The 21,732-nt window shown below is 36.7% G+C and overlaps 1 protein-coding gene across 4 annotated transcripts in view; it reads left to right on the top strand.

The window, feature by feature from the left end:
* Positions 1-10,144, top strand: part of IL33 (interleukin 33) — a 48,382-nt gene extending 38,238 nt beyond the window's left edge. For all 4 annotated transcript variants that reach the window (XM_081500882.1, XM_081500871.1, XM_081500892.1 and 1 more), the window contains 6 exons: positions 1,446-1,565; positions 2,120-2,260; positions 3,414-3,521; positions 4,161-4,211; positions 5,068-5,165; positions 8,193-10,144. In XM_081500882.1, the coding sequence (XP_081357008.1) occupies positions 1,446-1,565; positions 2,120-2,260; positions 3,414-3,521; positions 4,161-4,211; positions 5,068-5,165; positions 8,193-8,399 (725 nt within the window). In that variant the 3' untranslated portion in view covers positions 8,400-10,144. The remainder of the gene's footprint in view (positions 1-1,445; positions 1,566-2,119; positions 2,261-3,413; positions 3,522-4,160; positions 4,212-5,067; positions 5,166-8,192) is intronic.
* Positions 10,145-21,732: the final 11,588 nt, after the last annotated feature.

Raw genomic sequence — 21,732 nt, 5'->3', positions numbered from 1 at the left:
CTCATCTGAATTGGAGGCAAAATATAGAGAATTCAAACCAGTAACTAACAAAAGTTTATTCCAATTAACTTTGATAATCATATTAGGAAGGCAAATCTTCTAGAGAGTTAAAAAAGATCATAGAATGTATCTCAAAATCACAAGTAATTATTTTCATTTTCTGAATTACTGTGAATTATTGAATTTGGCTATATTGTATAAATTTCTTGATAATTCATTTACTATAATGTTGAAAATCGAGACCTTATCACCTAAGTGTTATAACTTTCTTTTCTATTTGACTTTTAAAGGCTTTTTTTTATGATTTTCAAGTGGCAAATTTAATTTTTATTTGAAATTTTAATTTTTATTTGGATAAATTAAATAAGAATTAATGAATAACTGATATTTTTTACTTCAACTGATTTAATTTCAGTTTGTGTTTTGTTAGTCTCTAAAATTGCAATATAGCATTTTCTTAGATGGAGTATATGGAAGTATAGCTTTGATATTAGACACACTTGAGTCACAACTTCTCATCAGACCTTTGGCAAATGTCATGACTGCTAAGAACTTCAAATTATCATTTGTAAAATGAAATGAATAATACTTACCTTGTAATATTATTTGTGAAGGTTTAAATGAAACTTATGCACAGTGCTTGGCCCACTGTAGACACACTAATGTTTGACAAGGAAGCCAAGAATACTCAATGGAATGAAAAACAGTCTCTTCAATAAATGATGCTGGGAAAACTGGATTATAACATGTAAAAGAATGAAACAACCCCTAACTACACCACTCACAAAAATTAACTCACAATGAATTAAAGACTTAAACGTAAGACCTGAAACCATGAAACTCCTAGAAGAAAAAGCTCCCTGACCTAGGTCAGCTATTCTTAATAACCTTTACAGACTATAGTCATCTCTCTAAAATTATTAAAAATAGATTCTAGATAAGTAGAAAGGATTATAGAGATCATATAACCAAAGAGCTCCCCGCCAGCTAGGCAAAGATTGATGTATGTTGGATGTAGAGCCACACTCTCTTATGCCAATTTTTAAACCAAAATCTTTTCTGAAGACCTAAAGCTTTTCATAACTCATTTGAAAGCAAAATATGACCTGAACTCATTCAACAGTTAAATCCTGACCTAAACCAACATGAAGTCTTTATTTATTCTACTTTATGTAAATTTTCCTGTGCTTCACTATAAAGTAGTTAATTTTTTATTATGAAGTTCTCCCCTAGCCCCTGCTGGATGTACTAGTTACAGACAATACATGCTCTACACGACAATCTTAAAATCTAAAAAAACTTGGAATTTTGAAAAACAACTGGCCCCAAGGTTTGTGATAAGATACTGCAGACTGTGGTTGCTTTCTTGGTCTGCTACACTCAGGGTTTGTAAAGGATAAAGAAGGATGGAATGAAATGGTATTACGATTTTTTCAATTACTTAGGATCCCAGCAGAAGACTGAAGAAGTTTGTCAGGTGTACTATATGCAGCTACGCTCTGGCCTTAAAATAGAAAAAAAGGTCTGTTACTTTAGGAGAGAAACCACCAAAAGGCATTCAGAAGGTAAGGAGAAGCTGTGCATTTCCTGATAATTTTTCAACATAATGATGGGCATTGATTTGCCTTCACTTATCACATCAAGATACATAATTTCTTTCCTCACCCAAATTCCTTCTGGAAAAGAGTAAGGATGAGGAACTATTTTTTAGTCATTTTCAGAAGGGCATATAAAGTTTTTAATAGTGTGGAAGAAATCATTAAATCATGTTAAGTAAAAATAGAGAATACAAAATTATAAATATATTTTATAATATTTTTAAATGTTTTTTCTTTCATTTAATGAAAGTAAACTAAAATGTTAATTGTGGTTGCCTTTTGGGTGTTGAGACCATGAGTGACTAGTTTTCTTCTGCCTGGACTCCAGTGAGTGTGCCCTATTGGGATATAAGTATGTAGAAAGTATTGATTCCTTCAGACCATAGCATGACCAAGGCCCTGGGGTCAGTCATCACTGTGAGTAAGCACCCTTGACTGGAAGTCCTCAAAGGAGTGATGGGAAGGGGTCTGCACTGAGTGAGGACTGACAGTCCACTCCTACCCCCACCCCTTTCCTGCAGCTGGGAAGGTCAAAAAGCATCTGGCATTAGCTACCTATGAGCATCTGGAATACCTTGGACAGTCTGTGGACCAGCACTTCACCTTGGGTAGAACGAGGGTCCAGGAAGACACTAGAGCAACTGGCCTTCCAAGTATCAAAGGTAAGATTGGTCACAGGGGTGTGTGAGGGTGAGAAGGGAGGTAGGACATGGGACCCTCGCAAGTGCTGGTCCAAGAAGCAGCCCCAACTCTACAATTTCATGTATATCAGAAACTTCTGTCCTTTTGCTGCTGAAGTGGTATCCAAACTAGTATAGGGTAGTTGCTCTAACAGTATTTCTGCATTCTATAGTCAGAACTACATTATTATTTTGAAATGCTTGCTATGGATTGGAATTTCATCTACATAATCCCTGAGAAAAATATATTATACTTTTGGGGAAAAAAAACACATTATCTCTCCAAATTTCAACATTTTGACAATGAAAAAAAGGAAGAGCTATTATATTTTCAAATACAATTTCAACTCAAAAATTTTAAATAATTGTTGATTGTTTTAAATTATATTCTACATGTGCAAATAAACTCAATATTTAAAGTTCTTAATGTTTTGTATATTATTTTCTTTAGCATAATTCTACACTATAAATAAAATACAATGATATTTTTTCCTCTAGGACCTATATATGTAGTCTCTAAATCTGATCCAGTTCACCACAGCATGCTGCAGAAATATCATTTTCTGTGTGTGCTTATATATTAAAAAAAATTGAAAGTACAGATTTAAGTGTTGCAGTTTTTTAGCCAGAAGACAAAATGAGGTTCACACTTGCATCCTCCAGGACTGTTGAAAGTCTCCAAGTAACTCCATCTTTACAGATGGGTATTCACTTATCCATGTCTATCAAAATACAGTCCCCTGTTGCCCACAGTTCCCTAGATCATGTGAAATTAAGAAGGAGAGTTTTCTTCAGGCAATGTCTATCACTTGTCCAGTTTCTTTCTCCCCATCAAACCCTTCCCTAAGCATACTAATATGGCCTCCCATGGTCTTCACACAGGAGGCTAGCATCTTTGATCTCCTTCATGCAGGAAGTTAGCATCTTATGATCCCATAACATAGCTCAACCTGTGAGCTATGTTAAGTTTGTGCCTGAGACTTTCATCTATCCAACGGTGATAGACAAAGTACAGCTCAAATTGCAAAGACAAACAAAAAAACACAACACATTCAGAAGGTTTCTTAATTTCCAAAAGATTTTTCATGGAAACAAGTTTTTAAATTCTTAATGACAGGATTTTTACTTGTTACAGAACATTCTGCTTCCCTGAGTACATACAACGATCAATTCATTACTTTTGTTTTTGAGGATGGAACCTATGAGATCTATGTTAATGACTTGATAAATGGCCAAGAGAAAGGTAGACTATTTCCTTTTGTCTATAATGATATAATGATGACTAGTAAAGTAAAAATTAATAAATTTAACAAACTGTAAACAGATTAACTCAGATATGGCTAATAGATTTCATGCTATGTGCTAACTTCAATGCACTGGCAATAGATGCTTGAAAATCACTGTATTTGGGGAGGATTCAGAAGCTTATTCAGGGTTCATCAAGGAAGAATGATGATATTGAGAAGTCACATCTGTTGTGAAATATGGAAGGAAGTACCACACATATTTACTGTCATTAAATTATTAATATCTACTAGGTCTTTCCAGTTTTATCAATACCACTAGAGTGTAACTCTAGCAAAAGAGTGTACCAATGCTACGAACAACATTTTAAATATTTTAATACCAACATTGTTGGAGAAATCTTCAGAGCATATTTATATGTTTTTAAGACCTTTCTCAAAGCCGTCTATGGGGTCACACAGAGTCAGACATGACTGAAGCGGCTTAGCAGCAGTAGCAGCAGCAAAGCCACAAAAGTTTTGCTTTTATTGATACATAATAAGAGGGTGTTTTATGATGTTTTATATATATATGTTGAAACTGAAATCATTTGATAAAATTGTATCTCACTAAAGGGATTTTATGCATTCTCTTTTAGACAAGGTGTTACTCCGTTACTATGATTCCCAATTCCCCTCAAGCGAAACAGGTAATTTGGGAGGATGGGTAGCTCTGGGGCTTGAATTCTTAAATTTAGGGTAAAAACAAATCCAAACATGCTCCATGGGAAAGGAAGGTGTCTCAGAAGGTTCTCTTCTACCCAACTCATGGTAAAAATATTGGATTTTAGATTTTAAAAGGACTTATTCCATCTCATCCATTTTGCAGTTTAATAATTAGGATAAATTGGGTGCATTTAACAGAGATTCAGAATAACAGTATCTTAAGTTACACAAAATTTTATTTCTGTTTTAGCTAGGGCATAATGGCAGTTCAACAGGTTGCCCAGGGACTGAGCTCCTTTCATCTTTGTGACTCTGTAGCATCTACATGACTCAAGATTCCTTGCCACCATGAAATATCTTATCAGTAGGACAGAGGAATACAAACTATGAGTTTTATTTTCCTTTAAGAACACAACCTGGAAGTTGTACCTGACACTTCCATTCACCTTATGTTGGTCAGAACTAAGACATATTGCTACATAAGGCAAGCTTGAAAACATTCTATTATTACACAAAAGAGGAGTTGGATATTGGGAGACAACTATCAGTGGCTTTCTATGCAGACAGGGAAGCTGACACCGAGAGCAATACCCAGTAGAGTCTCAATTCTACTATTAGAAAGCATATAAGAAAACTAACCTCTCTCCTAAGGGGACGGAGAATTACACCTTACTGTCCAATGACTCTTTAGTTTTATCTGGGTACAAATATTTCTAATAGATATGTTGGTGAATGAAGTAGTCATTTTACATCTTGGACTCTTTTCCTGGGTGTTATATTCATTTAAATTAAAATGAGTTACAATTCTTAACTTTATACTTCGTGTTTTTTAATTTCAAGATGGTGGTGGTAATCATCGGAAGTTAATGGTAAACCTGAGCCCCACAAAAGACAAAGACTTCTTGCTGCACGCCAACAGTAAGGAGCACTCTGTGGAGGTAACAGAAACATGCACGTAATTGTCATGATTGACTCTACTCAACTGTGCAGATTTGGGGGTTTTGGGTACTTTGAAGAAGTTTTGTTTGTAATATTGTAAATTAAACAAAATCAGTTACAATTAATACCTTGCTTCTGAAATAGGGAAGGGAGTGAAATTGGCATGTGTAGCCTTCCTACTGAAAGTCTGATCTCTGCCAGCAGTGCAGCATTACCTCGGAGCTTGTTAGAAATGTAGACTTTCAGACTCCCTCACAACTGAATCAAAATGAGCATTTTAACAAATCTCCAGGAGACTCACAGGTACTCCTGGGTACATAGGTACACATAGGTACATAAACTCATTAAAGTTTGAGAAGCACTGCTGAATAGAATGATATAAAATCCTTTCTATTTGGCTATAGGAACTACTGTTTTCTTCCAGGCAGTATTTCCTTGTAAAATATTATTATCTTGGGCAACTGAAAAGTAATTTATAGTCTGAAACTGCTAAAGGGGTGGGTTCATAAACATTTCCATATGCCAAGATATAGAGATAACATAACAACCTACATTCTAATCATAGGATTCACTGCGCTGTCTTCCTCAGTTAGTAAATAGAACTGTTATATTGGTCATAATAAGTGAACAATGAAAAGAAATAGAGGAAAGCAATAGAAAAGAAAAGACTAGAAATCTCTTCAAGAAAATTAGAGATACCAAGGGAACATATCAAGCAAAGATGGACACAATAAAGGACAGAAAAGATATGGGCCTAACAGAAGAAGATACTAAGAAGAGGCAGCAAGAATGCATAGAAGAATTGTACAAAAAAAGGTCTTAATGACCCAGATAACCACAATGGCATGATCACTCACTTAGAGCCAGACATCCTGGAGTATGAAGTCAAGCGGGCCTTAGAAAGCATCACTACAAACAAAGCCATTTGGAGGTGATGGGATTCCAGCAGAGCTATTTAAAATCTTAAAAGATGATGTAGTTAAAATGCTGCAGTCAATATGCCAGCAAATTTGGAAAACTCAGCAGGGGCTGTAGGACTGGAAAAATTCAGTTTTCACTCCAATCCCAAAGAAGAGCCCTGCCAAAGAATGTTCAAACTACTGCACAATTGTGCTTGTTTCACATGCTAGCAAGGTAATGCTCAAAATCCTTCAAGCTAGGCTTCAACAATATGTGAACTGAGAACTTGAAGATGTACAAGCTGGATTTAGAAAAGGCAGAGGAACCAGATCTGTTGGATCATAGAAAAAGCAAGGGGATGCCAGGAAAACATCATCTTTTGCCTTCATTGACTAGGCTAAAGCCTTTGACTCTATGGATCACAACAAACTGTGGAGTATTCTTAAAGAGATGGGAATACCAGACCACCTTACCTACCTCCTGAGAAGCCTGTATGCGGGTCAAGAAGCAACAGTTAGAACCAGCCATGGAACAATGGACTGGTTCAAACTAAGGAAAGGAGTACATCAAGGCTGTATATTGTCACCCTGCTTATTTAACTTATATGCAGAGCACATCATGTGAAATGCTGGGCTGGATGAAGCACAAGATGGAATCAAGATTGCTAGGAGAAATATCAATAACCTCAGACATGCAGATGACACCACCCTAATGGCAGAAAGCAAAGAGGAACTAAAGAGCCTCTTGAGGAAGATTAAAGAGAAGAGTGAAAAAGCTGACTTAAAACTCAACATTCAAAAAACTAAGACCATGGCACTGGTCCCATGACTTCATGGCAAATAGATGGCAATAAAATGAAGATGGTGACAGACTTATTTTCTTGGGCTCCAAAATCACTGTAGATGGTGACTGCAGCCATGAAATTAAAAGACAAGTTGCTCCTTGGAAGAAAAGCTATGATGAACCCAGATAGTCTGTTAAAAAACAGAGACATCACTTTGCCAACAAAGGTCCATATAGCCAAAGCTAAGGCCTTTCCATTAGTCATGTACAGATGGGAGAGTTGGACCATAAAGAAGGATGAGCAACAAAGAATTGATGCTTTCAAACTGTGGTGCTGGAGAAGACTCTTGAGAGTTTCTTGGACAGCAAGGAGATCAAATCAGTCAATCCTAAAGGAAATCAACTCTGAATATTCATTGGAAGAATTGACGCTGAAGCTGAAGCTCTAATACTTTGGTCATCTGATTTGAAGAGCCTATACCCTGGGAAAGACCCTGATGCTGGAAAAGATAGAGGGCAAGAGAAGAAGGGGACAACAGAGGATAAAATGGATGGCATCACTGATTCAATGGACATGAGTCTGAGCAAACTCAGGGAGATAGTGAAGGACAGGGAAGTCTGGCATGCTGCAGTTCATGAAATCACAGAGAGTTGGACACAACTTGGTGACTGAACAACAACAGCAGTATAGCCATGGAAGGTACTAATGTAAACTCTGGATGCATCTCCCTTAACAAAACATTTCTAAGTTTATATAACAATGTTTGACATCTATAACTACTCAACAATACGAGCTGACTCCTAATGAGCTTTATTATATATACCAAGTTGTGTGCTAAAGATTAAGTACTGTCTTATTTAATTCTCACAGTAACTCTCCTATGAAGTCATTGTATTGGTCAGGTACATTGTATAAAGAACCACTTAATAACGTAAAGTAATACTCATTTATATCACTCACATATCTATGGGTAAGTTAGGGGTTGACTTAGAAAACTGGCTGCAATAAAAACTTGAGACTTGAAATGTAAAGCAAAGTGTCTAGGTCTCAGAGATACCACATGGCAAAAAGAGAAGTATGAATCCAGAACTACTGCATCAGATCCACTCATTCTAAACCATTATGTTTCTCAAAATATACTATCAGTGAATCAAATCAAATTCCCCTACTTGGGCCCTCTGCTTACTTCCTCCCCACTTCCTATCCCCTATCCAGTAAGCAGGCTTGCTAGAAATATCAAGTTATGAATAATTATTCTCTTTTAGTTTCCAACACAGGGATGTTAAATTGACTCTGAACTTCCCACTCACATATTGGTTACTTTCTCTCTTGTTTTCCTCAGCTACAAAAATGTGAAAACCAGTTGCCAGAACAAACCTTCTTTGTTCTTCATGAGACGTCCTCCCAGTGTGTTTCATTTGAATGTAAGAGCAATCCTGGAGTGTTTCTAGGAGTAAAGGATAACCACCTAGCTCTAATTAAAAGAGGGGAACACCCTGAGGATTCAAATATACAGAATATCACATTTAAGCTCTCAAACTTAAAATGATGGAAAGCTGCAGATCTTGGGTTGAGTAGCCCAAATAGCTACCACTGGAGAAAAGATGAGCTATAAAGAGACAGACAACATGAAGGCAAATGGAATGTTTAGTATGGTGTGGAATGTTTTCCTTATTACGTACAAAAAAAATTTTTATAACCCTTCAGTTCTGTTTTTCATCTCCCTCTGTATATCTCTCTGTATATTCTACTGCATATTCAATACAAATATTGGAATATTTAATAGCATACTGGTAAAGAGACTTGCCAACATTCTGAAGTGTATACCTGACCTTTACTTTTTTCCTACTTTCAATCCAGAGAGAACTTAGTATTTAGAGTGAGACCTCTGGGGAGAAGCAAAGGGCCTTATCCCTAGTCTTGCTTTAGACAAAGATCAATTTCAAAGAGCTACATAGGGACATCATTTTCCATGGTTCTAACTAATAGCCTCAAACACTTAGAGGCGCTAATAAAAAGACAACTGGAGGCTACACAGATTGACCATTTCACAACCAGAATAAAACATCAAGATTGTTTATAAATACTCAAAACTTCAGATGCCTAAATGGTTAAGCAGGTAATATGAATATGTGAAAAGGCAAGAATAATTTTAAAATTAAGAAAATTGAATCTAGTATTTAAAAGTGAATAATTTCATCTCTCATTTTTAAAATTCCGATTTTTATAGATTGCATTAACTTTAAGCAAGGCATTCTTACATTAGAAAGTAAAATAAATTTTAGCTCAGACATAAAACTGAAATTATTAGGAATATCTAAAAAACTAGAATTTTTTTTGAAGCATTGAGCCATAACATATGTTCAGGCATCCAAGTACCATGGGCTGCAAGTACTATGGAGGGGCCAGAAGTCCTCTAACCTACTAGAGCTTATATGGGACATAGGATTAATATTACAGTTTCAACAACTGGCTACCCCTCATATGTTCTTCTGACCCTGACTTTCAGGAACCTATGACTTTTGATATATTCCTCACCTTAAACAAATTTTTTTCTAATCTTTTCTTCTCACATGCACCAGTCCTTTTATTGTCTGATTTCCCAATGACCCTGCTTACTATGGAATATTCATGTGACTTGTTCCTTCCTCATTTCTTTTGACCAATGGTGTCCTTTTGTACTCCCTGGCCTCACTTTCACATCACCTGATCTCTCATGCCAATATGTTTATTCTGCTTTTTCTACCTGATGCTGCAGAATCTTACATAAACCTGTTGGTGGCAATATTTTTCATTAAACATCTTTGAGTTTTATTGTTACTAAGGTACTAAAGTTTATAGTCAATCATATAATAACATTTCTCAACTACCAAATAGTTTTTGCTTATTTTAAAACCTTAGCAATTTCTACTGTAATTTTTCATAGGTGTAACACTGACAATAAATGATAAACATAATGACAAAATACTTACAAAATATGACTTTTTCTGAAAGTGTAGGCTTTTTAAGTTGTTGAGATATATTGATTATAACTGCTGGTGCAACATAAAAGAGGCTGAGAATTACTATATGAGGGCAAAAACTTATAGAACAATATATCTTTGTTTCATTACTTTGTCAATAATTTAACTATAGAAACAACAATAAAAACAGAATCTATATCATTCCCTCTGAAAAACACTAAATGTTGATGATGTGTATCTGTATAATATATTTAAAGTGATTATTATTAAGTAACCAAATATATCCATTGCAGTGTTCATATTCTTGAATAAACTGTGTTTTTCAACAGTATGTGAGACCACGGTGATTTTATCATAAAATGACTCAATATTGTAAAATTCTTAAGTGAAAGTACACATACCCTAATCCATCAATGTTAGTAGGTGGAGGAAGTTATTTGTCTAATATTTTTGGTGATTCAAAATTAAGTAAAATTTTCCAGAGAAGAAATTGTGTCTTTTTCATCATTGCGCTCCCAGTGTCCATCATGGTGGCCAGCACAAAGGAGGTATTCAGTGACTTAAACCCAAGATCTAACAGCCAACACGTACTTGCATTATAATTTTAACCTAAGACTTCCAAACTGGTTTTCTTATTTTACATGTTTAATTTTCCTTTAAAAAACACTTTCTGCCATCACTATAGTCAGTGCTATTTGATTAAAATATTCAAATGTATGGCGGTTTTTTGTCACTTAGATGCCTGTGTTTTGATGGTGGATAAAAGCAATGCCAAAGAATGCTCAAACTACCACACAATTGCACTCATCTCACATGGTAGTAAAGTAATGCTCAAAATTCTCCAAGCCAGGCTTCAACAGTATGTGAATCGTGAACTTCCAGATGTTCAAGTTGGTTTTAGAAAAGGCAGAGGAACCAGTCATCAATTGCCAACATCCACTGGATCATCGAAAAAGCAAGAGAGTTCCAGAAAAACATCTATTTCTGCTTTATTGACTATGCCAAAACCTTTGACTGTGTGGCTCACTAGAAACTGGAAAATTCTGAAAGAGATGGGAATACCAGACCACCTGACCTGCCTCTTGAGAAACCTGTATGCAGGTCGGGAAGCAACAGTTAGAATGGGACATGGAACAACAGACTGGTTCCAAATCGGGAAAGGAGTACCTCAAGGCTGTATATTGTCACACTGCTTATTTAACTTATATACAGAGTACATCATGAGAAACACTGGGCTGGATGAAACACAAGCTGGAATCAAGATTGCTGGGAGAAATATCAATAACCTCAGATATGCAGATGACACCACCCTATGGCAGAAAGCGAAGAAGAACTAAAGAGCCTCTTGATGAAAGTGAAAAAGGAGAGTGAAAAAGTTGGCTAAAAACTCAACATTCAGAAAACCAAGATCGTGGCATCTGGTCCCATCACTTCATGGCAAATAAATGAGGATAGAGTGGAAACCATGACAGACTTTATTTTGGGGGGCTCCAAAATCACTGTAGATGGTGATTGCAGCCATGAAATTAAAAGACACTTACTCCTTGGAAGAAGAGTGATGACCAACCTAGACAGCTTATTAAAAAGCAGAGACATTGCTTTGCCAACAAATGTCCGTCTAGTCAAGGCTATGGTTTTTCCAGTAGTCATGTATGGATGTGAGAGTTGGACTGTAAAGAAAGCTGAGCACCGAATAATTGATGCTTTTGAACTGTGGTGTTGGAGAAGACTCCTGAGAGTCCCTTGGACTGCAAGGACATCCAACCAGTCCATCCTAAAGGAAATCAGTCCTGAATGTTCATTGGAAGGACTGATGCTGAAGCTGAAACTCCAATACTTTGGCCACCTGATGTTAAAAACTGACTCATTTGAAAAGACCCTGATGCTGGGAAAGATTGAAGGTGGGAGGAGAAGGGGACGATAGAGGATGAGATTGTTTGATGGCATCACCCACTCAATGGACATGTGTTTGAGTAAACTTCGGGAGCTGGTGGTGGACAGGGAGGCCTGGCATTCTGCAGTCCACGGGGTCACAAAGAGTTGGACATGACTGAGCAACTGAACTGTACTGAACTGAAGAAGGCAAAAGAACTGTGCTCCAAAAACTATAAGATGCTGATGAAATAAATCAAAGAAGACACAAACAGATGGAAAGATATACCAATTTCTTGGATTGGAAGAATATTTTATAAACTTGTTATATTTTACAATGTAAACAAATATCAAATCATTATATAGCATACTTAGAACTAATATAATGTTATGTCAATTATATCTCATTTAAAAAAGATTACGGTAGATTAAACTCTTTGCAACAGTAACCATCTGTCATATAAGTGGCTTTGTTGCTAGAAAGAATTAAGTCACATGATATTGATTATTTAACACAACTCCATCACCAATTCAGAACCACTTGACTGATGCTAGATAACTCAGTAATTTATCTTTTCAGCTTAAAGTTTGGAACACATACACAATTAACATTTAGCATTAGTTACCTTTGTTTTTTCATATTAAACTTTAACAGGTGCTGGCTCACTTTGGCCAAACCTGCTATTTTTCTAAGGAATGCCAAGATACATATTAATACATGATTCCAAACATCAATAAAGCCAAACAGTATCCAAGGAAAATTTTCACAGAAGCGTATTTTTTTCTGCTATAGTTGACCCTACAGACTAAAGATCCACATGGCATAAGAAGGACCTATATCTCATAACATTTACCAGGGCAAAAACTATTCCTTTAAGAACACTGATACCCAGAGGTACACTGCTTTATCCATGGATGAGATCCTCTGAGCCACTACCTAAGAGATATTAAATAAGACCCTTAAAGATAAGCATTTTGAAAATAAATTTTGAATAGACATTGGACTTTCAATATGAAGTTGACAGTCAAACTATGCTCCAAACTCCCTCTGGGTGATGTTTCATAGGTCCTTTCATACAGGCAATACAAACCTTCTAAGGCAGATGAGAACCGATTCTATCTTCTAAAAATGGCTACCACAATATTTCTTAACCCACATGCTCTTCTTATAAAGTATCATTGACATTTCTCTCATGAAGAGGTATGATCTTTCTCCTCTCCCCTTGAGCCTGGGCAGACCTCCATGACTGCCTGGACAAAGAGAGTATAGCAGAAGGAATGCTATGTGATTTCCAAGGCTAGATTGTTAAAACATCAGGCAATTCTGCCTTGCTCTCTTGGCATGCTTGCACTTGGAGCCCAGCTACTATACTGTGAGGAAGTTAAGCAGCCATATGGAGAAGACAGGTATGGGTGTTTTAGCCTACAACTCCAGCTGAAGTCCTAGTCAGCAGCCAGCATCAATGCCACACATGAAAAAATGAGCCCTCAGATAATGCCAGCTCCCAACCATCAAGTCAACCCTAGCCTTCAAGTCACCTCTATATAGATTACAGAATTCCTCACCAATTCCACAGATTTTTCAGCAGATTTTTGGGAAAAAAGAAATGATTGCTGCATAAGCCATTACATTTGAATGGCTTTTAGACAGCAATAGATAACTAAAACCTTCTCCTCTTTTAAATTTAAGAAACAAAGACAAAAAAAATGAGGCACAGAGACGTTGCGTGATTTGTCTAAGATCATACTGATAGAAAGGGGTTAAACTGGGATTTGAAGCCAGCCTGTGTGTTCTGAACCACTGTGTAGTACTGCCTCTGACACTTCCAGCACCATCACTGGAAAAACAATCTAAAGCTTATGTATGACTCTTTGAGGCTGTGAAGTATACTCAGTTTGCTGATCCAATCTCTTTTCCTTAAACTGACTGTTTAGACTTTCACCTTGTTCTCTGTTTCTTAATATGAGTTTTCAAAGAAGTTGACTTTCTGCCCAAATTTGTCATCCTACTAATGGTGGTACCCAACTGGAAACAAATTTGTGACTTCTTAAACTTTTCAAATAGACATTTATTATGTATGTTCCACATACAAAACACAAGTTCCACAAATTTCATAACTATTTGGAATTGTCTATGACTCATCATAAAAAAATAGGCTAAGTAAATCATTTTATTTGTATATGTTACAAATATTATGTATTAGTTTTTTGTATATTACAAAGCAATTTACTTAAAAACTGTGCCCTTTAAAAGATGAATTTAATTTTTAAAAATTCCAATGCTATCACTGATATCTAAGGGACATTGTTTATGTTTTAGGGAGATGGGAGTCACAAACGCACTTGAGAAGGAAGAAAGTGAGAGAGCAAAAGAAAAGGGGAGAGCAGAAGGAGGAGGAAATCACCAATCACTTTATTTCTCACATCTGGCATTTCTGCAGCTGTTCTGTGTTTCTCTTGAGGTGCAATAGCCATAACAACACCTGATGTGTGGCTTTCAGAGTAGTGCATTGATTTCTAGGACTCAGCCAAGGCCATTCTTGACTGCAGCAGACTGAGGGTGGACTAACCAGGGAAAAGTCCAGTCTCTGGGTGTCGGTTGATAGCTCTGAATCTATCATCTCAGAAGCAGGCTCTGAAATCTTTTTTCCCAAAGGGATCCTTTTAGGATCATATTTATAATGTTAACCTTAATACCAGCCACCATTCCTCACACTCAAATTATATTCTGTAATAAAGTTCAATCTACCAGTAAGTATAAAGTGAACATCAATGTGAGAAAAGCCCACTTCTAGCCCCTGAAAAGTACAGAAGAGCAGGAGGAAGATAGAAAAGTCACCCTCCAAAGGATTGTAACAATAATGGCCATGGATACAGAACATAGTAACAAATGGCATCAGAGGCCAAGCCCTGCACTGTTACGAAGACAGACTCATAATTCTTTTAAACTACTGATTTCATCATGTCACTCACATGATTCTATCCTACTCACAGAGTTTTGGTAATCTGAAACTCTGTGACTATAAGACTTAGGAAAAGGTATAGGGTCCTGAGGACAGGCTAGATTGAGAATGGCCAAAATTTATATGACCACCTTAGGGCTCATGATGAGTTGTGATGGAGGAAGGCAACCAGAAGTCAGATCCAAGGAAATAACACTGTACATCATGGTGTTGATGAAAGGTTGTAGACAAGGAAACAAGTCTCAGGGACTGCAGGAGAAAGGTCAGTCACAGAGTGCGTGATGACTGAGGCAGATGACCCAGGATCGAGGGGATAGATGGTAGGATCTATTTTTATATGGCACCAGATTCATGGTAGTAGGAAGGAATGACAGATCAAAAAGGCCACACAGACAGATCTGGATATCCTCTGTTCAAAATCTCTGCTGCTTTGCTGGGACAGCAGGCGCAGAGACAGAGAGTCACAGGACTTCAGACTATACTTCAAAGCCACAGTAACCAAAATACCAGGGTATTGGTACAAAAGCAGACACATAGATCAATGGAACAGAATAGAGAATCCAGAAATAAATCCATGCACCTATGGTCAACCTATGACAAAGGAGGCAAGAAAATACAATGAAGAAAAGACAGTTTATTCAACAAGTGGTTCTGGGAAAACTAGAAAGCCACATGTAAAACAATAAGATCAGAACAGCCCCTCACAATGGATATAAAAAAAACTCAAAATGGTTTAAAGACCTAAATGTATGATCTGAAACCATAAAACTCCTAGAAGAGAACAGAGGCAGAAAACTTTTTGACAAAAATCACTGCAGTATTTTCTAGAATCAGTCTCATAAGGCAAAAGAAACAAAAGCAAAAATAAACAAACAGGACATAATTAAACTTAAAAGTTTTTGCGCAGCAAAGGAAACCATCAACAAAACAGAAAGACAACCAACTGCATGGGAGAAGATATTTGCAACATGACCAATAAGAGGTTAATATCCAAAATATATAAACAGCTCATACAACTCAGTATCAAAAAAATAAACAGTCTAATTAAAAATAGAAGACTTGAATAGACATTTTTCCAAAGAAGACATATAAATGGCCAACAGGCACATGAAAAAATGCTCAATGTCACTAATCATCAGAGAAATGTAAATCAAAAATGCAGTGAGGTATCACTTCACACCTGTGGTAAAGGCTGTCATCAGAAAGTCTTTGAATAGGACTTCCCTGGTGGTGCAGTGGACCAGTAGTTGTGATGCACAGGCCTACCTATGCAGGGGATACAGGTTCAATCTCTGATCTAGGAAGATTTCACATTCTGTGGAGCAACTAAGCCCATACATCATAACTATTGAGCCCACGCTTTAGGACCTGCAAGCCATAACTACTGAGTCTGCATGCCCTAGAGCATGCACGCCACCACTATTGAGCCCATATGCTGCAACTACTGAAGTCCATGCCCCTGCTCTGCAACAAGAGAAGCCACTGCAATGAGAGACCCGTGCACTGCAAGGAAGAGTGGTCCCTGCTCCAGGCAACGAGAGAAAGTCTGCACAAAGCAATGAAGACCCAGTGCTGCCAAAAATAAGTGAATAAATAAATTAATTTTTTTTAAAAGAGCTTTAGAAGGAGAAGGGCTATAAATAACAAAGGTTGGCAAGGATGTGGAAAAAAGGGAATCCTTGGACACTGTTGGGGGGAATGTAAACTGGTGCAATCACTATGAAAAAACAGTATGGACACTCCTTAAAAACTAAAAATAGAACTATAACCCAGCAATTCCCCTCCTGGTATATATATATATATATATATATGGAAAAAATTAAGAACTGATTCAAAAATATCAGTTCAGTTCAGTTCAGTCGCTCAGTCGTGTCTGACTCTTTGTGACCCCATGAACTGCAGCATGCCAGGTCTCCCTGGCCATCACCAACTCCCGAATCCACCCAAACCCATGTCCATTGAGTCGGTGATGCCATCCAACCATCTCATCCTCTGTTGTCCCCTTCTCCTCCTGCCCTCAATCTTCCCCAGCATCAGGGTCTTTTCAAATGAGTCAGCTTTTCGCATCAGGTGTACCCTAATGTTCATAGCAGCACTATTTACAATGGTCAAGACATGGAAATAACGCAAGTGCCCATTGGCAGATGATTGGATTAAGAACATGTGATAGATACAGATAGATAATGGATTATATAATTATGTATAATAGAATATTACTCAGCCATAAAAAAGAGTAAAATATTGCCATTTGCAGCAATACAGATAGACCAGAGAATATATGCTTAGTGGAATAAGTCAGTGAAGGCAAATACTATGATCTCATTTATTCATGGAGTCTAAAAACTAATATGAATAAATGAATGAATGTATATGCAAAACAAAACAGACTCACAGGTACAGAAAACAAACTTGTAGTTTCCAAAGGGCAGAGGCAAGTGGGGAGGAATAAATTAAAGATATGGGAGTAACAGATACAAACTACTACATATCATATAGATAAGCAACAGAATACCTTGTATATTGATAGTACAGGGAATTATACCAATTATCTTATAATAGCCTATAATGGAATATAACCTGCAAAAATACTGGATCATTTTCTGTATGCCTGAAACTAACACAATTTTGTAAATCAATTACACTTCAATTTTAAAAAAGGAAACTTCTATTTGATTCTTCTCTGTTTATACCATGATGCCTCTCTCCTGCAGCCTCCTTATTGCTCCTCTACCTGAAACATTCATTCCTACTAGTCTATTTTTTCACATCTGATATATCTTCTTGATTCTTTTCTATCAATGTCTTTCCCATGCTTCGTTCAAAATCCAGTTGTCTCCATCATCTTATTATCTTTTCAAGACTTATGGATGACTCTGACTGTGGTGACAAAGTTGATTGTATTCTGCCTAGCACTGTATGTTTGCATGTTTTATCTTACATACAGGGGTGTAATACCATGAGGACATGTATTTTACACGTTTTTTTTTCTTTTAATCTTCCTGCTAGGACACACAGTGATCTATAACTAGGACAGGTTAACTTTATCCTGTTCTTATTTGTATCTTCATTCCAGGTTTATAGCAAACTTTTGTCAGAACACATCTTTCAGAGACTAGGCCAAACTTCTTTGTCCTATGTCATTCTCTTCTCAAACATCTATCAATCACTTTGCCAGCAAAGATCCATATAGTCAAACCTATGGTTTTTCCAGTAGTCATGTACAGAAGTGAGAGTTGGACCATAAAGAAGGCTGAGTGCTGAAGAATTGATGCTTTCGAACTGTGGTGCTGGAGAAGACTCTTGGGAGTCCCTTGGACTGCAAGGAGATCAAACCAGTCAATCCTAAAGGAAATCAACCCTGAGTAATCACTGGAAGGACTGATGCTGAAGCTGAAGCTCCAATACTTTGGCCACCTGATTCGAAGAGCCAACTCAGTGGAAAAGACCCTGATGCTAGGAAAGATTGAGGGCAAAAAGAGAATTGGGTGATAGAGGATGAGATGGTTGGATGGCATCATCAACTCAATGGATATGAGTCTGAGCTAACTCCGGGAGATAGTGAAGGACAGGGAAGCCTGGCATGCTGCAGTCTATGGGGTTGCAAAGAGTTGGACAGGGCTGAATGACAGAACAACAACAAATTAATTCTTTAGATCTTGGTAAAGTCTTCTCAAGTGTACCATATTACTGATGCAAAATACTCATACTGGGAAAATTGAGTTCCCACATTAACAGAGTAAGGGAGTGAATATTGATGGATAAGGCAGATAAGGCTAAAAAGTTAGGCATGGAACATATCACTCAGGGTTTCATAAGTCATGTTAAAAATTTTGTTTTTACCCTATGTGCAAAGGGAATCCATCAAACTTTGGAGCAAGATGACAAGATTCAATGGATTGGAAGGAAGGAAGAAAAGAAGTGGAGAGATTATTTGGAGAGTTATTACAATAATCCAAGTTTTTAAAATGATGTTTGGTTTAGCGTGATGGCAGTAGACAGTGGAATTAGTACACAGATTGAAGATATATTTGAAAGAGTTTTAAATAGCACTTGGAGATGAACTGGATTGAGAAGTGAAGGATGAAGTGATTTGGAAATGATTCAGTTTTCGGACTTGAGCAGAGATGCACAAAGGCACTGAGATGGCAAAACCTGAAGAGAAACAGATTCATGGATGGATGAGCAAGTGCTTCATTTTGAATAGTTTGAGAGGCTTGACATATCCACATGTAGATACCACACAAGTTTCAACTCTGCAGCTCAGAGGCACTATTCACAGAGATAATCTGCACCATAGTTGTTTTGCTGTTACCTAATTCTATTTTCAGTAAGAGAGCAATTTCATCACTGTATCGTCTAGATTTAGTCACCACGAAATTGCAGCTTAAATCCTAGCATAAACTTGGCAGTATGGAGATTCTTTTTAAAGACTTGTTATAAAAACACTTATAAAGCAAACTTCAACAAATGAAGTGGATCACTGAGCTCACGAACCCAAGGGCCTTCAAATTAAGGTTGATTATGCACCCACCATGTGCTAGGCTACATGCTTTACACTCATTATCATATTCTGCAAAGTGGTTCTATTACTCTGCCTAGTTTACAAATGAAGAAACCAAGGCTTAGAAAGATTAAGGCATTTTCTCAATGATATTTGGCATCACAGCTTAGTGACTAATGACGCTAGAACTAGAAGCCAAGTTTATCTGACCTCTTCGATCGTTCATTGTTTACTTGGAGGTCATTTTACGTAACATGACCACCCAAAATGTCAGCAGCAGCATTTTCTTTTCCTAGAATATGAAATATTACTTCCCTCCCCAGTCCCAAGTCTCCTTTTTCTCTACTAGATTTCTTCCCCCAGCCCTTTTCTTTCTCTCTCCTCTTTCTTTCTTTCATTTGGAAAAAAAAAAAAAACAAAACAGTTCCTATCTGAGTGATGGATGAGGAAAGATGGGTAAGAATCAAATATTCCAATGATACTGGTTAATTTTGGCTTTCTCGAGGCACTGTTAAATATGCTACTAACTGAGAGCTACAGAGAGAAAATAGTCACTCTGGTCGGGTACTGGAATAAAAATCATTTGCCTTCATTATAAAACCATTATGATTTGATGGATGAGGAATGAACTATTGTTACAACAGCTGTTGTATTCATTAATACTCAAGTAGACTATGAGGAAAGGGCATTCTGCTTTTGCAAAACAACTTACCACACCCTTCGTAGAGTCTCATTTTACTGTGTGTAAGAAAGTATCAAAATTAATACAAAGTAAGTTTGCAAATTAGAGACTGCCAAAATTGATTTCAATGTTGGTCTTGAAATTGTCTTTTAAAGTATTTTCTTGTATATTCCCCTTCTAGACTTTTGAGAATACCAATGTTCCATTTGGCAAATTATTCCTCTCATATAGCCAATTGTTGACACCATACTCTTTATCCCTAAAGACCTATGAATTATTTTTTAAATGAAAGGATAAAAGAAAGAACATAAATGGACTATGTTAACACTTCCTGTGTTTAAGAAGTAATTTGAGCTATTTTGAATCTTCCTGTTGGATGGTATAGCAGACACTGCTCATGATCTACATAACATGTGGGATAGTCAGACCATCCCTCCTCCTAGTTCATGAATAGTGAGGCTTATCATTTTCAAAAGACATCTGAAGTGTTTTCTGTTTTTCACTGTTATAAGCTTCACTGCTGTTAATATTCCTATACTCTCTTTACATGTCTTCCAGGGCAAATGTGCAAAAATTTCTCTTTAAGAGTGGGACTGATGAATCATGGGGTATTACGTTACTTTTCTTTAATTTCAAAGTGGTTATACCAATTTACATCTCCATCCACAGTCTAAGTATTCCTCTTATTTCACATTCTCACCAAAACTACTTATTGTTAGCTTTTTATTTTTGCAAGTCTTATGGGTAAGGTGACGTGGTACTATGTTATGATTGTAATTTGTATTTCCTTAACTACTGAGGTAGAACATTCTTTAATAGGTTAATTTGCTATGCAGCTTTCTGTTTCTGTGAAATGCTTTTTGAGCTTTTTCCCATCTCTCTATGAACTTTTATCTAACTTAAATGTAGAACTTATGTATATATCCTGGATACCGACTTTTTGTCAGTTTCATCAGTTGCCAACGTCTTCTTCCAATTTGTGCCCTGTATTAGTAATTTCTCTTTGTGCTGTCTGTGGTAAATGGAAATTCTTAATTTTAACATAGCTGAGTTTATGCATCTTTTGTTTTATGCTTTTTGTATTTTTTAAAGAAATCCTTCCCTACTCCATGTCATCCACATCATTAAGACATTTTTTTATACCGTTTCTAACAATTTCATAATTTTGCTTTTCATGTTGAAATCTGAATACATCTACAGTCTATTTTTGCCACATGGATAATCGATTTTCCCAGTATCATTTCTTTAAACATTCATTCTTTCCTTCACTTATTTGCTGTAAGTTTTCATATATACTGTAAGTTTTCATATATACATGGACCAGTTTCTTATGCCTCTATTCTGTCCCATTACTCTATTTATCTGTCTTGATATCTAATAGCATTTTGGTAAAGCAGGTCCCCCAATCTAATACTTCTTCAAGAATGACATGTATTCGTATAGTTCTTTGCATTTCCACATGAATTTTAGAATTGATTCATCAGGTTTAAATATACAATTGGGGGACTTCTCTGGTGGTTCAGCAGTTAAGAATCTGCCTTTGAATGCAGGAGACACAGGTTCGATCCCTGGTTGGGAACTAAGAGCCCACATGCTGCAGGGCAACTAAGTCCACGCACTGCAACTACTGAGTCTGTGCACTCTTGAGCCTGTGCTCCACAACAAGAGAAGCCTGGGCACAGAAAGATTGTGTACCACAACGAAGACCCATTTAGCCAAAATAAAGAGTAAAATAAAGTCTTTTTTAATTATAAATAAATGAATAAACAGTTGAGACTTTTGATTGAAATTGCACTGAATCTGCTGATCACTTGGAACAAGTTAAATATTTAAATAACACATCTTATAATCCATGAATGTCTTTTATTTCTACATTTAGATATTTTCTAATGTCTTTTGAT

This window comes from Giraffa tippelskirchi, chromosome 1 (assembly GCF_054371585.1).
Source record: "Giraffa tippelskirchi isolate mGirTip1 chromosome 1, T2T-mGirTip1v1.2.pri, whole genome shotgun sequence".
In the NCBI taxonomy this organism is placed as follows: Eukaryota; Metazoa; Chordata; class Mammalia; order Artiodactyla; family Giraffidae; genus Giraffa; species Giraffa tippelskirchi.
Note: the sequence above shows the minus strand (reverse complement) of the source record. Positions and strands in the feature narration are given on the sequence as shown.